This window comes from Opisthorchis viverrini (genome assembly GCF_000715545.1).
Source record: "Opisthorchis viverrini unplaced genomic scaffold opera_v5_107, whole genome shotgun sequence".
Lineage (NCBI taxonomy): Eukaryota > Metazoa > Platyhelminthes > Trematoda > Opisthorchiida > Opisthorchiidae > Opisthorchis > Opisthorchis viverrini.
Window position 1 is genome coordinate 703,380 of NW_008751763.1, and position 17,230 is coordinate 720,609.

At 46.3% G+C, this 17,230-nt stretch overlaps 1 protein-coding gene across 1 annotated transcript; it reads right to left on the bottom strand.

The window, feature by feature from the left end:
- Positions 1-902: 902 nt before the first annotated feature.
- T265_05586 (hypothetical protein) lies at positions 903-9,900 on the bottom strand (the record flags this gene model as incomplete). The annotated part of the gene is made up of 2 exons (XM_009170638.1): positions 903-1,637; positions 9,522-9,900. 2 exons carry the CDS (start codon positions 9,690-9,692, stop codon positions 903-905), a joined length of 906 nt encoding a protein of 301 aa, XP_009168902.1.
- Between the last annotated feature and the right edge of the window lie 7,330 nt (positions 9,901-17,230).

Below are 17,230 nucleotides of genomic sequence, written 5' to 3' on the forward strand. Positions count from 1 at the left end.
GAAACGATGACTTCTCAGTCGGTTCAAAACTTTGACCAATTAGTTGGAAACTCATCAACCTTCTTGACAAAATATGCTACTCGTAAGGCCGCTGGAAACTTGACAGCTCACAACCACTTTCGCCTTTCTTGAGAATCATCACTGATGCTTCTTTATTTAAATTAAGTAGTTTGTAAGGATCGAGAAAGTTGATAACATTGATGTGCCCTACTGGTGCCCCAGAAAAACCTCATGGCAACGTAAACAAGAGAAGCGAAGTCGATCTATGTTCTTCTGCCTGGGGTTGTGATGTGAACACAAGAGCGAGAGGGAACACTCCTCACAATATCTCTGAAAAGTCCTCGACAGCTCACGGCCGGTTTTACCCTTTTTGGAACTAATCAGGTAGGCGCATTCCTCGAGTTTTTACATCAATTTTATGTTTTACTTGAGCACTGTTCGCTCGAGGAAATATACAACGATATCTCAAACAACGTACCAACTGAAATGAGGCAGCGCATCCAGGTGAAGAATACCCTGAAAACAAGAGATTCGGCTAGGTCTGCCGTTAAAACCAAGTAAGAAGAGAATGAGGTTTTCGATCGGGCTTTTTTCCTCTAGGTGTATTCAGTCCGTGCCGAAAAGCCGGGAACCTCATCAGAGTAGTCCGATGATTTTAGCCGATGAAACCGACAATTGAGAAAACACAATGTCATCGTTTGTAAACGTGAGAACGGTCTCCTTGCAATTTGTAACAACACAATGTCAATGCGCACCCGTTTGTCTCCTCTTGGTATGGAATGGAGTCTTCATTTTTTTGCAACGCTCACGCATAAAATTAGAAAAACAGTGGGAACACGATGGGAAATAACAAATCATGAAAAAGTAGAAGCACTGCACAGCCAGAAAACCACAGGAGAATTCTAGTCTGTCTTCAAACGAACTGGGGGTTCGGAAGGACAATGCTCACCAGCCTTGAATATGTCCATGGTGACGAGTACACCGGCAAATATGATAAACGTGTTGAGCAATAAATGCGAATGGAGCCAGAATTCGCTACCATTTTTTGTCCAGTAGGAAAAATTGCTATCGCGGAAGAGCAACTGAACGGCCAGTGACGACAGAGTGAGCCAGTCGGCCAGACGAAATAAAAGTTGGTCAGCACGGTGGTCATGAATGGGTACCGCACTTCTAGTGATCAAAAGCGGAAACGCATAGAGTACACTGGCTACACAAAAGCCAAGGCATAAAGAAAAACTAACAAACGGTTCAAGGCATACAAAAAGAGGCCACGTTGAGGAATGCTCTATCAATTGGGTTTCGCGATCGATGTGTATTAGGTTGGTGGGAAGACACAGAAGACCTGTCAGAGCCGTAAACACGGATAGCAGACTCAAACCAAAAGTATACTGTGAAGTGGTGCGCTTGTGGACAAACTCGGACGACACAGATGGGTTTGATTGTTTTATGCCAAGAATGCGTAAGTAAACGGCAGCCGAGGCTAGGCTTCTCAGAGCGACCCGAGCTCGAAGCCACCTAGGATAGGCCAATGATGATTGGAATGCGTATAAGTAACCGAGGTGCAGTTGAATTGCAGTTAGTGCATAGAGTGAAGCCCGTGCAAGAAAGCGTGCCGACAAACCGGTGGATCCAATCATGCCAACAGCAGCCTGTTGGAGGATGGGAAGGGAAAGTGAACATAAAGAACCAGTTATTCAGGTAAACACCGCAAAACCATGTCCAGGTGTTGGAAACAGAAAAGGGTAATCATTGTTGCAAAGTTCGTTTGTCATATGTCACGATCATCAGCTCGGTAACAAGACGTGGACACGGATTGTCGGCCACACTTTTCGTTCTGTTTGGGGTAGTCACGTGTTGCATAATGTCCAGACATCTTGTATCTGGACCGAAAAGGGTACAGATGGTTAAAAACACAACTAAGGTACTTCCAGTCGATACACATGATATAAGGTTGGACGGATGGGGGTGAAGGCTGAACGTGACCAGCCGTTAGAACGGTTCAAAAGCATGACTTACAAAGTGTGGCTGAGCGTGTTCTAGACGCGTTTTTCAAACTCCTGAAGAGTATTAGAATGAAACATTCGATAGACTGTTATGATGGGACGTTCCAAAACCTGCAGGACACACGAGGAGTGAATTAACGTCAGGTTGACATGGAGAACAGACAAACCAAGCACGCACTCCAACGACGAATTCGACAACTAGAAAGCTCACATCTTATTCTCCGCGTCATCTTGAGCTTACGCTTTAGCACCACACATGAAACGGGGAAGTTTAGGTCAGGCAAATCGGGCCACGTGGATTCAATCCCAATGGGCAGGTGAGAGCAGACACTGTACCCAGTAAACAAGTAACGCATAGATGTCTTTTGAAACACACATCTGAGCTAGCAAGGCAAATATATTCATGCCTAGTGAGAAAAATGTGTTGGTCCGTTTTGCTGGACACAACCACAACCGAGTGTAAACTGGTACCCTCCGGTCATCCTACTAGTGATTTGAACTACATATTTTTTACAAATAGCTAGTGCCGTTTTTCTTGCTTTCTGCGTCCATTGTGCTCATTACACCAACAAGTTTGTCAGCCCATATTTGTTTTTCACCCGGAGGGAGTTTTCGAAAGTTCAGACTCATTTAGCTCGTACGGACGGCTTAGCTGCAGTAGTTCTTTGCAACAAATCCGAACGAAGCTCTCTGCGAGAATGGACTACCTATAGTCAGCACCTCGTGATGATCTCACCAGAGAACATCATTATCATCATCGACAGTGTAACATCAGTGTTCAACACCGATGCTTGACTGCCGTACAACCATGATTTATTTGAAAGCCTTATTGTAAAGAAAAGAATAAAGGTGGACGGGGAAGGGATCTAGTGCTAACTTACTACAATTTTTCCGAGGTGACTACACCTCCAGACATTCACTCAGACAACAAGAACGCCAGACATCGGTTGGCAGCCATATCTTGCAGTATGTCTCCAACCAGACGCAGTGGGGATCACACGGTCCCCATCCTGGAAGGCGAGTACCACCGACAGCACCTAAGCGTTTCGTAATCTCATTCGTACCCCTCTGCCAAGGGTTGGCCACCTCTCTGCTCACGCCACTCTGAGTTGGGCATGGATAACAGCACTCTCTTCGGCAACCAATAGTTCGGCATACGCAACACATGTCCGAACCAACGCAGCTTCTGGTGCTGGACACATTCTTCAATGGAAGTACCCGTTGCACAACCGAAAACGCGCTCTATAACTGCCTCGTTACGGATTCGCCGACACCAACTCACACGAGCTATGGTTCTGAGACAACGATTGTCGAACACCTGAAGACGTCTCAGTTCCGCTGCTCGAACAGGTCAGGTCTCAAAACCATACAACGAAACAGCCCGCACGTTAGCTTGATACACATGTCCCTTGAGATTCAAGAATACACTACTTTGATGCCATATGTGTTTCAAATTAGCAAACGCGACCTGGGCCTTGCATATTCGTGTATTGATCTCATCTGTCACGCTACCATCGGATCTAATAAAACTTTCAAGAAACGTAAGACGCTCCACAAACTCCAGTACCTGGATTTTAAGTGGCGCGTTCAGTGACCACACGTCCACGAGCATGACCTTACACTGCAAAGTGCGAAGTGCATATCAAAGGACGGGATGGCTTTGGTCAGTTCATCCAAAAACACTTGCGTTTTCTCCCCTCTTTCGAAGACGATAACGAGGTGTCTGCGTACTCCAGATCGACAAGGTTTTCTTCACAGGTTATTTGAACACCAGGGTCTTGGAGATCTTCCAGCGTTCGTCTCATGGTCTCATCGATCACGAAGCTATAAAAGGGATGGAGAGAGTGGGCATCCCTGACGGACACTGCTTTGTTTACTGAAGCTCTTGGAGAGCTCGCCGTACACTCTCACGTCCGGAAGTCTGAGAATACAAAGAATGTATTATGTTCACAAACTTTCGGGGTATTCCTTGGTGGGAAAGCATGTCAAGAACAGACCGATCAACCGAGTCGAATGTGCCTTGGAAATCCAAAAATACTATAATTGTGAAACACTTATACGTATGACGTTATTCTAGCGCCTGACGGATTTGGTCAACGTAACCATTACCAGGTCTGAATCCCACTTGCTGCTCTGCAGTCTCTCACGAGCGAGAGTGGGCATCCCTGACGGACACTGCTTTGTTTACTGAAGCTCTTGGAGAGCTCGCCGTACACTCTCACGTCCGGAAGTCTGAGAATACAAAGAATGTATTATGTTCACAAACTTTCGGGGTATTCCTTGGTGGGAAAGCATGTCAAGAACAGACCGATCAACCGAGTCGAATGTGCCTTGGAAATCCAAAAATACTATAATTGTGAAACACTTATACGTATGACGTTATTCTAGCGCCTGACGGATTTGGTCAACGTAACCATTACCAGGTCTGAATCCCACTTGCTGCTCTGCAGTCAGCGTCTCACGAGCTACTGTCAAGTGACGAAGCACCAGTGACGCCAACGGTCACGCTATGGCCGGGGTCAAGCTGATCCCCCTGTGGTTACCACACTCACTACGAGCCCCTTTTTGAAAATGGGCATTGTCACCGACTCTCCCGTTGTTTGGGACAGACTCCTTTCCCCAAATGCAAGCAAACAAATCAGATAAGCGTTGACTGAGGGCTTCACCCCCATCTTTGAACAACGCGGGTGGGAGATCATCCGGACCAGGAGCTCGGTGGGACTTGAGAGAACATATGCAGTCGTTAATCTCGGAGGCCGTAGGCGATTCCACTTTCACCGTCCAGGATTCAGCTTCACCTGTGCGCTCTAAATCAGTGCCAGCTGGTGGTCATGACAGATGTTGTTCGAAGTATTCAATCGACCGGTCGAGGAGTTTTTTATTTGAGACGGTCGTTCCATTCTGATGCTTAATGGCTTCGCCCACAGGAGGTTTCCGGGGACCAGTCGCACGGATCAAGTGAAACAGTCTTCGGCGATTACCGACATTCTGCGCCTCCTATATTTCCTTGGCTTTCTGTGTCCACCACACTTCACGTTCGGCTCGCGCGTTCACTTTCACTTGACGTCTGATAAATCGTCGCATCGTCGTTCCGGGCCGGCTGGGATATTTCACCAAGACTTAAGCAGTGCCACCGTTCGGTCTGATATCCAGTGCTTGCGTGCGCCTTGTGGTGCCGTGCCACAGGCAAAATTCCCAGAATTATGCAAAGAGGTGGCAATCTCGTCCCAGTATCACATCTGATGGTGGAGCATTTGGAGGAGATTCTAAAAGATTCTGGTATATTTGTATAACATCCACATCTGCCAGTCTTTCAGTTGCCAGGCGATGTCCGCACCTTACGCGGCCCTGGAAAAAGTAGAAGGAAGTGACTCCGGACAAGTGTGTGATCAGAATCCACATACGTGTTCCAAAACGACGAACAGTCAGTTATTGATCCCCACCATCGCTAGCTAACGGCAACGTGATCGATTTGAGTTTGTGGCCGGTATGCCGATGGAGGACACCATGTGGCCAGATGACTTGGCTATTTTGGAAATAAGCACTGCATAGAAACAGCCTGCGATCAGCGCACAGCTGAAGCAATCGTTCGCCATTGTCCGTACGTACCGAGTCCATTCTATGTCAGATGCACTAAGCCTGCCCACTTGTGCATTCATATCTCCGGCAACCACCACAATATCTGAGCTTTTAGCTCGCCGCACTAGAACATTCAGGGCGTCGTAAAAGCTGTCTTTGACGGCATCGGAGCTACAGTCAGTTGTGGGGTAGGTAGACACGATGAACAGACATCTATCAACCTGCCGCTTGTAAGACTCCTTCACAGACGTTGCCAGATGAACAGCACAGAGGCGACTATCAATAGGTATCCAGTCAAGCAAGGATACTTCCGCCCGGTGACTTAGGACGATACCAACCCCTGTATATCCCGCCGCAGCGGCCTCTGGATCACCAGAGGCGCGCAGCCGGAAGCGAGTGTAGACTGACGGATCGGTTAGCTCAATCGCTGTGCTTGCATCTTTAATTCTCGTTTCTGAGACACAGCACTCATCAATGCCAGTGTGAGTGCAAGAGCAACTTGTTGTACTGCTTCCTTTAGAGTGTAGACATTAAAGGTGGCCAGATAGACTGGGTATCAAGGCTTGAATATTGATTTCGGGATGCTTGAGGATGTCGGCGCTATGTGACGAGCAGATGCTGCACGCAAAGCCGATGCATGATGAACGGAGTCATCAGAGTTGGGACTACAAGGAGTTATTAATGGGGCAAGGAGGGGAGGGGAAATATTTGAAAGAGAAAGAAGGGGGAGCAGTAGCCTGTTTTCGTCTACTCGTTCTGCTGTATGCAGTAAGTAAGGCGACCCGGCTGATGGCACCACGCGACGGCCAATGTGGCATGAGAGTTGTTAGTTGTATGTGTCATGGTTGCACGTGGGCTGGGATACCCATGGGCGCCCATACATAGACAGGAGGACAATTAGGGTCCTCAGCCAAAGCCTTTGGCTCGAAAGCCTAAACGCAAGGCAGCGGTGTTTGGCGGGAAATGCAAATGCATTACCATTTCTACGGAATAGGTCGCCACATGTTCCAACCCGCAACCTGGAGGACTAAGAGACCGTTTGTCAGACTTCTAACCACTGACCAACCTGGTATAAGACTCTGTGGATGTCGCGGGACCCCCCCCCCCAGTATAGCTCAGTGGATCGCTGAGGTGCGCAAACTGTCACACCACGGTAGGGTCCAGTCTCTTTGTGACGGCAGAGAACAAGTGTGTGATGAAGACAGAAGGACTTAAAAATGTTGGCTCTCGGGAGAGAAGGATAAGATAATGAGATTGTATACCAATAACCCCGTCTGCCGTTGACTACTCCTCGCAGGTGATCTCTTCAGACCGACCTTCAGATGATCAAATTCAAGTCAAACCAATTTTTAAAAAACGTGCTACGAGATAGAAACAGTAAAACTTCGTTAAAAAAGTCATGGAGGAGAAGAGGGTGTAAAACAACTGACTGAAGGTATGATACAAGTTGATTTGAATAAGGTCATGTAGTTGTATGACAGCGAAGCGTCAATATTGTACGCTGTCTATGTTGACGACGATTATGTCGATGCACTTGGCTTGTTGCAGAGTAAGACAGAAAATACAAGCACAATGGCTCTCAGTCCTCACTCAAAACAAATCCTAGCCTCACGTGACTGAGAGAATCTTGTTGAGGACTTCCCAGTCCTTGATAGGCGCAAAATGTGATGTTAGAAAACGAGTGTGCTTCGGATGATGTGGAGTTAGACACAGGCTCTCTAGCTAAAGGTTCAAGGTTCGATCTCAAACATCAGCTCTGAATAACTCTTATTTAAGTCTGGACAAACTGAAGGTTTCACTCATTGTGATTGCGGTGAGCTAAGCAGCTGATTTACACCGGAAGGGCACGATCGACTGAATTGAAAAAATGTTACAAGAGTATTTATGGTTCAGGTGGGGACTTTGCAATAGGGAAAGGTTGATGTAAAAACAGAAAAATCAACAAGTATAAACAATCAGTGATGGATGGGCGCGGAACACTTTAGAAAACATCGGCCATTGGTACTCAGTCCCCACTGATGGATCTCCCACATGTAGCAGAGTAAACAGAAACCCTCCAAAGGGATGCTACTGCCTCAAAGAGTAAACAGTGGCGTCCCGTCAATGGTGATCCCTTCAAGAGGGAAACTTATCCCCCCTGAACAAACGTAGCACCTCGGCCATCTCACGAACTGTACATTTGGATCGGTGGGTTAAAGGCCAACCCTCTTTCAAAGAGGACGGAAAAACTTGTCGTTTTGGCCCTTCTACTTCTCAACGGGGATCACTTCTCTCAGGAATCAGGGGATGCGGATCCCCTTCGACAGAACAATTACTGCCCATCTAGCTATGGTGAGCTAGGATGTTCGAAGGCCATGTTTAGCTCGAATTGTTGCCTCCAAAGCGAATCCAGGGGGCCGATTTACGGTTTTGACATACAAAATTTTAGTATAAAGAAGGCTCCTAGTACTTAGGTGCATTTAACGAATCATTAAGTATACACTGGAACTTGGGTTCAACGGTTCACTTGTTCTAGTCAACACCAAAAACGCTCCCGAATAGCCGTAAGCTGATTCACTTGATGATGGCTCAATTGTGTGGTTGTTAACTAAGTTCCACAGAAACCAACTCATCCATCCAGACAAACGGGCTTCTCCTGGCTGCCCAGTTTTATCCTGCATTTTGTTCTCTCGAATTCTATGCAGTCCATATCTTATTAAAACCAAGTGCTTCTGTCTTTCAGGATCTATCGAATCTGTTTTCTTTGGGTGGCATGGCAGCTAGGCACCGGAAGGGTGCTACGGCTGAACGCAACTAAGTTGCAATAGTCCACTCCGTCAGATAATCACTTTGAGTTCATCTAAGGCAAAGCTTACTGAACAAGTAAGCTTCACCTACTCCAAATTCAGACAGCTATACAAGCAAGTCCCACTTTTGAATTAAACAAAACTCGACAATTGTGGTGAACCAAACGGGGAAAAGTACCACCGCACCAACAACTCAGGCTAGTTTCACTCAATCTGGAATCCACACTATGCAGCCTATCGGCGTCCATGAAAGTGAACTGAAAGTCAATGCTCCTACCGTCAGAAAACGTCCAACCACAAGAGGTTCAACAGCCCACCAATTTATCAGCTTTATGTGTATGAAAGGGAAGACACCGCATAAAAAAAACAGCAGACCAACTCAGGGAAAACAGAGAGGAGCACTTGTTTCCAGTAGTGACACTTGGCAAAAGAGTGGGTAGTTTGGACCCTAACAGCACTTCACATTCGTTGGTTGTATGATTATCTTATATCGAACCCAACCGAATAAAGGAGATACCTTGATATGTAAACAGATGAGGGCTTACAGAAACTAGCTATTCGATTCAGGTCATTGGAATAAGGATTTAGCCTACTCTATCAATCTGGATCTCCTCCTGAGCAGACTGCTGTCCTAGGAGTGATCCCTGTTGTGGGAAGACCACTGTACTCTCTTATTTCATGGTGCTCTTTACTGGTAATTCCCGGTAATTGTTGAAACAAACGCGAGGACGCTGGTATTTGAGCAGATTCGTTCGTTCGTCCCTAGAGTTCACTATCTTGCTGACAGAATTCAAAAGGACAACATAATATTCACAGAATCCGTTGTAATATCGAGTTGCAATTACCAATACTAAATCAATCGGAGTTAATTATGCTAGGTTAATGCTAATGCGCTGAAGAACATGATGTTAACAGACTTAGTAGTTAGCAGTGGTGCTTCTCGATTTATCGTGGAATGATGTCCACAGACCCAAAACGCATGTGTTTACGTTGTCTTGTGACAGATAGTCACCAAAGCCTTTAAAACGGGGGGGACTATGTATCTTTTAAAAACGTTTCTATATGAGCAGTTTGATTTTCCGAATCGCAATGAAACGATAAAAAAAATGATCAGTTCCGTCAGTTTTTGAGTAAACATTGAAAAACAACATACATGGACAAAGATGATCCAGGGTTCAATCGGAGGGGTTCGGTTCAGCTGAGCTCTTTCGGATAACCACATAAACAACAGGACAGTTTGAAAAAGGCCCATGCGGGCCAAAATCCAGTGTACAGCTCGAGTTGCACAGTACCACCAAGTTGCATTCGGATCTTCCAGTGCCATGTTCACAGTCTCTTCTAAAAAGTAGAAGACAACGCGGATCGAAACCGAAGCGGGTTTTTTAGGATGTTTTCATCGTCACAATGTGGCCGAAATTGTTTCTTATCTGAAACGGATGAAATGAAACAAGCCATCAAAAAACATTCCGAGAAAAACTGTTACGCAAAGCATACAGAGTAGGAGGGGTGAGATGACACAGTCCTTTGCGCCGTCCACCCTCCTGAACACAAAAAACGACAAATCTTGTGAAAAGAAAGGTACTTTCCGGGATGTGCTTTGTGCCTTTAAGGCGTGAATTCATGCTACGAGAGTGGGTATGAGTACTCCCGCCCTAGAAATGGTAGGTTACCTGCTCCAGATTGTTAACAAGTTCACTTACTTGGGAAGTGTTGTATCGTGCAATAGTCAGGGCAGCCTTCGAAATGAGAAAGTGCGCCCTGTGTTCGTCACTCTTCGCCAATTTTGGCGTCTAAATGAACATGGTTTATGTAAGGCTACTCCTTTGCCGGTCAAAAATTCGGCTTCCCTATGAAAATGCAGACGAGCTCTTGGTCTCCGCCCATCACCGCGAATTTTATCAAGCTTACTAACCAGCAGATTAGTGACCAATCAAGTAAGGAGTGGTGATCGGTCAACCATACGGAGCGAACTGTGATAGCTTCGGCAAGATTGGAGGAGTTGGAGTCCAGTTGACAACCCTAACCGTTGGTTGGATACATCGCAGTAAGCGGCAAGTCCGTGTTTGATTGGAAGGTTGGCCTAAACTAAGCAGTCCGCCTTCGAGTTCCCCTCATAACCTAACTTCCTAAAAGGAATTGATCAATTCTCATATGTTTCACTGCTCAAGCAGTTGATTCTTAGGGGAGTCAAACAGAAATTCTGTGCTGGATTAAGGCGTTCTCGTTCGAAAGCCATTTTCGAGGAAGCTCGGCCCAACTTACCCTTCTACAACATCGGTCTAAATTAAATTTCACTAAGACTCTTGTTTCTACGTCGGCGACTTTCTAGATGTGCTTTCAAGTCCATGACTACTTTTTGCGAAAGATTCGAAACCACAGAGTTAAAAAGCCAGCACACTCCAAGCGGATGTCGATGATGCAAAGCGGTAGCAACTGGACTAGAGCCCTCCCCTAAGTGAAGAAAATGCATCCACAAATCATTCGGAAAGGACTCAGCAAACCGCTTTTATCGCCCATTATCAGAATGGACCAGAAAACAGTACGAAGGTAGATACCAAAAAGATTTGGGTATTTGACCCTCTTCAAACATATACCTCTCACTTCACCATGAAAGGTCGACTCAAACGGCATTCGTCGTTCTACGGATGATACGGCGCACCCCCCGCATTACTCACATGGATTCCCAGAAATTATATGGGAAGTAAGCTATACAGCTTCTTGAATATACTAACCAACTCAGGACGCGAGGAAGACGTAGTGCTCACTGGACATGTCCAAAGCGCCGCTACGAAGATATTTGTCGGCCTCAAATCCGTTGGCTATGAAACGCGTCTCGCGGTTCTTGACCTTGTTGCTCCGGAGTGTCGTCACCCGCAAGGGGACCTGCTACTTACCTATGCCCTGTTTGAACAAGGTCCGGCCAACAGGGTTTTCACCGTTGACCCAACTAACAGACAGCGAGGACATGGTGAGATTCTCAAGCTCAGAGCACACGCTTTTATTCGGCAACATTTTTTTCTCGTTTTGGGTAGTTGGTGCGTGGAATAGCCTTCTTCCGACGGTGGTTCATGTTGAATCTAGCACCCAGTTCAAAGTACCTTTGGATGCTTTTTCATGTGAGTCCTCGCGCTGGTAAGCTTACTGCCCCGTGCTGGTGCTACATGGCTTTTCGCCTGTTCCTTCCAGGTGAACGAAAGCCGCTGAACCACAAGACCAAATCTGATCAGGGAAGCCTGGGAGAAAGTCTCAATCCAACATACCACTCCGTGAAAACTCGTGGTTGCTACAGTGAATGCCGGGTCGCAGACCCCGTCAAATATGCTTTCAAGTCTGGTTCCAGGAATGAGCGCGTCAAGCGAATCAAATTTGAGCAGCAGATGTAGCCCCAAGACGGAATCACTTTGCGGTGGTGTGGCGCGTGAGGCTGGTGAGCGTCTGCAGAGTTTGCTGTGCCAGAGGCTGCATCAACCGTGTTTGAGTGAGCAACGTGCTAGCTCTGAGGCCTGTATGTACGTATGTAAAGGCAGGATCTTTGGGGTAGGTCCACCAGTGTATGGTAACTATCCTGGCGTGGTCGCCAAGTATGTAGCATGCAGGCTATGGAAGCACCAAGGGACAATGATTCTCCGAAGGCAGGTGTTCACGACAATATCTGTGGATGGAAAACAGAAACAAAGCTCATTAACCGAAGTCCGGTAAACAAGGTTGAACATAACCAATAGTTATGTCCAAATCAATCAAACTGACAGACACTGTATACTACACATTTAACAGCGATCACGCACATCTAACCTGGACAGCCAGGTCTGCCTGTGCCAGATATCATATCATCATGCTCATGTTTCGTGGATGGACTAACAAGCGTCGGCAGCCCCCAGAAATAACACAGGTTAAGTCGAAATCAGCCTCTCTGATGGGATCCGGGTGCGAGCTGCTCTTAACAAACTAAAACCACGTCGACTGAACGGACCTGTCGCGAGCCAGTCGCCAAACATACGATGGCATGTGCTAATCGGTGAGAAGATGAGCCAATCAGAATCGAATATTTTTGTCTCAGAGATCCTCGCACTACAACTAAAATACTGGAGCGACCATGCCATAAATTAGGTAGTAACCTTACAAATAACCCTGCAATAACTTTTAGCTTGTTTCCGTGACAGTCTCTATTGGGTTACCTTGCAGGTAACCAATCGGAGACAATATGTGATCCACTGTCTACAGTGCGTATAAGTACCGCTATAACCAAGTATAGGCTGGACACCAGGTAAATAGGAGACAGCTGCAAGCCCGGAAGACTGGTGGGTCTAGAAAGCTGAGGAACTGAAGGGAGAGAAAGGTGTGGGAAATATCTACTGGTTTCCCTAACTGATGCGTTCAATGTCTCTGTAGCCTCTGTCAGTGAACCTGCCGAAGGACTAAACGGCTCCCTTGCAAAAGACGGGAAATATTTGGGCCACGAACATGAATTTTTCGAACATTTCGCTAACTATATGCTTTTCTTTATTCACCCTGCTGGTTTGTAATAGAGGCGCAAACCATGAACTCCGAGCGGCGTTCATCCTCGGGTCAATGGCGTGTGTATATTTAATACGAGGGCACCGAGCTTCTGGTCCCGAAAATTTTTCACGTATTACGCTTAATAACTGGGATGAATTCTTCGATAAATGCCAGTGGGACCTAATTTTCTCTGCATGGAATAACAAATATCCCAGACAAGTTAGTCGCGTCGATTATGCTGCCCAGTACATACTGCGAATATGGTGTGGTGTTTTTTATCTTTCTTTTGATTCCATTATAACGTTTCGTATTTGCCATTTGCATAACCGTTTTTTGTTTGAATTCGAAGAACAACAAAAACGCGCACTTGCACAATTTCACGCAATACAGATGTGGTCACTCCATCTTACGATTTCGCCCGCGCTTACAGCGGTCATTCGCGAGTCCCATGTGCTACCTCGGGAACCTATTATATGTGGAAACTGTTCAGTCTGGACAACTTTGATTGGATTATTGTTTACTCGCTGACCTGGGCTAACGACCAACTATTTTCAAGGGAACAACTTTTATTGAGTTTGTTCCGCCTGACCTCTTTATTATTGTGTACTATATCTAGCGCCGCTCTTTTTATTTCTTTGCCGCACATTCCCGGCAAAGCGGCTTTTGGGTAGCCGGATCCCTATAACGGCAACTACTGACATGTCAGTCTGATTCCCCTTTGTGTCAAAGCCCCAGGCGTCACTGATTCACTGCTCTTATATGAAGGCACACGAAAACTAGACTAGTGATACGCAAGAGGGTTGACGACCCACAGTCGAGCCAACTCGTGCACCAAAATGCGTGCACGCTTATGAGCTTTCGCGTTCACTGCGTGTTTTCCAGTCCCAATCTTAGCATTTCATTTTTGCTCCTGGCTTTACGTGTCAAGGATATAGGCTACTGCCCTAATGCGTAGATTTTAACTCGTATTCCTAATGGCTATCGGATAATGATTCTTTTGCGTCTATGACCATTGTATATAATTAGTTAACACTTGTTGATGAAGACAACTTAGTCAGGCGGTGAGGCAGCACCGAACGCAAACGGAACCCTTGATTCTGGTGAACTATGACTTTCGTAGTACGCCCGTTCCCTTGATCAGTTAGTCCCCATAACTATACTTGCCCATCAAATATTCAAAATTCAGTGAAAGTCATCCGAAATTATAGCTGCGTACTCGAAGCTCGGGTTTTGGCACCCGAATTTCATGACCATCCAAGCGTAATGTATGGATTGGCCTAGGAATGGCTATCTTTCCTGAAAATTCCAGGGAGTGACTTGGCACTATTCATTTTGTATCCCCACTAGAAGGACGAGATTATTAGGAGAGAAAACCCTTAGCATTGCGGACCGCAGTACATTGGTATTAGGAACCGTTCATTGGCGTAGTCCACGTATACGGCGGGGCTGAGATGTTGTCAGACCCCCAAACATCGATTGGATGATTATTGATGTACTCAAGTAGTGCCTCTGGACAATATGCTGATCACGAGCAATCGTTGTCAGATATGAGTGCTCTAAAATAATAATCGTTCAGCTGTGATATCTGTTTGTTCGCTGCCCATTGGATTCACGAAAACCGAGGTAAGACCAGGTTGCCAGAGCCTTATGGGAGCACTCGAGATGCCGGGATTGGGAACGCACCTCATCAGATAGGTCGGCACCCAAACCATCAGGTCATTTGCACTAAGACATACAGATGATGTAAGTTTAGGGAACATGCCACCAGGCCGCGTTGGTCCGAACTCCATGCCAACCAACTTGTTGTGAGATACCTTGCCTATGGGTCCACAAATGACCTGCATTACAGACCAGTCGGTTACAGACGCCCAAAAGCCGCCACACAATAGTGAAGTGACGCAGCTTCCTGACGCGTTCCTAAGATATTGATCACCAGACACTGCCTTGGCCGTAAAATTGATGACAGGTAACGGTGGTGAAAGTCATTAGAAACTGTGAGCCCAAAAAGAAACACAAAAATCCGGAAGGCGATCATCATCAAACGCAGGATTTATTGGTTGTGACGTATCAGGTTTCCCATCGGTAATCGGGTACAAAAAACCATAACATACCCATGTACGGCTAAGAACGTTAAAAAGTACAGCTTAAAAAAATACTAACTACCATCACAGCGATGACCCCAAGGAAATCACAATAAGCGCCAAAGCTCGCTAGATGGTCACAAGTTCGTAGATATGATTGTGATGATACCAAGTCAGCACCCACCAAAGGCTAGCCACGGGGTAGGCGTCTGGGAAAGAGCGATACGATCTATTCGGAGGATACTGAGATCATTACTTGGTGATCAACTGGCAACCGATGAAGTTCTCATGACTGTGCTAACCGAGGTGGAAAAAATCATTAATGATCGACCTCTGACGAAGTTGTCACATGACCCTCTCGACCTTGGGGCACTTACTCCTAATCACCTCCTGTTACTTCAGGGTAACCCTTCAGTCGAAAGCTCACCTGGATCGAACACGAAGCTAACTCGACGATGGCGCCAGGCACAACAGTTTTCCGATACTTTCTGGGTCCGGTGGATAAAGGAATACTTACCTACGCTGCATCAAAGACACAAGTGGGTGGGTTCCGACCGTGATCTTAAGGTGGGGGACTTTGTTCTCTTAGTCGATACGTCCGTATCTAGGGGTTCCTGAACAAAGGGAGTTGTACAAACGGTTACGCCAGGAAAGGATGGACGAGTTCGTGACTTCATGGTTCAAACGGTGACGGGACTCTTGAAGAGAGATGTTCGACATCTGTGTCTTCTCGAGCAAACCATTGAAGATCAAAGTCCACCCTTGACCCCGCGGGAGTGTTGATTACGTGACGTAATTATTTGTTTCCCTATTCCTCAGGCTAGTTCATCACCCTTCCGTGACTGCTCAAGTTTCAAGACTGAACCGTTCTATTTTATACAAAGCCGACTCTACCTCAACCATTTCTATAGACGATTTGTTTACATTTATCTACGGACTTGTTGAAATTTTGTTTCACTTTGAACTGAACAATTTTCCCGCTTTATTTGTCCGATAGCACGCTGCCCTTCGTGTGCCATCCTGTGTTGCTAACTGCCCAAGGTTCAATCTAGCCGTAAGCCTTTCTTTAACTCTCCTCATGATTTACTGTTAATTTCCTGCAGAACCACGGTCTACCTATCTGTACTGTCTGCCCAAGTCCAATTCAATATATTGTTCACTGCCCAATTGCGACTACTGAACAAACGCAGGTGAAGTTCTTAGAATTCGGTTTCGCCGCAATTACTACTGACCGTCCGTTGGTGAATTAGACTACACGTTACCTGTCAGATAGGACACCTAGATCGTGCGTTTAGGCTAAGTAACCTATTCCTTGCTTTGAGATCACGGCCTTAGCACAGGATCGTACAAAGTTGGCTAGAAATTCCGTACGAAGTTCAATATCCGGCTACATTAAGACGCGTTATGTCTGTGTCTCGACTGCCTTCTCCGTCTCGTGCATCCACCAGTAGCAGATTGTCCACGCAAGAATTAATGAGAGAACTGGACCTTGCCCGTATAAAGATTAAAAAGTTAGAGCTGGAGGCGGATGCTGCTAAAAGAATCAAGGAATATCAAGACAGTGTTCAACAGGAGATGGAGAAGTTAGACGAAATTGCTCGATCCATGAATTCTGGGGGTTTGGAAACTTCTCCTTGTCTTGCAACAAGTGAACGGTGTGATGCCGTAAGAAGATATGTAAATTCCATACCAGACCCAAAGGACTTACCAATCCCAGTTGAACAAGATACTGTTATCAACCCTCCGAATATCCATTTACGTAATGCTAACACGAGGCAAGACGATCGGCTTCTGGAAACCGCTCAGTTGGTGCAAACATGTATGGGACTTCCTGCGCGACAGCTGCCAAAATTTGATGGAAACCCCGCCGACTACCACAGTTTCATGCGCAGTTTCATGTCCACTATTGCTCGACGCACTCGTGATCCGGCAGACCGATTCTCGTACCTGGTACATCATTGTGAAGGTGAGGCAGCCCAAGCCATTAGACGGTGTGGCGTTTTGGAACCCGAGGAAGGCTACGCAGAAGCACTACGTATACTTGAACGTAGGTTTGGTGATCCCCATATCATTGCAACTACCTCGATAGAGCAACTGACGGAAGGGCCGACCTTAAAGGCGGACGATCATAAAGCTTTGGTCACTTTGGCTGACGACATGATGATTTGTTCTGCTACGTTGAAACAACTGGAATATCCAAATGATCTTAATTCTTGTCGGACCATTGGGGCTGTTGTAGCTAGATTACCTAGTACCATGCAGAATGAATGGTTTGCCCTGGCAG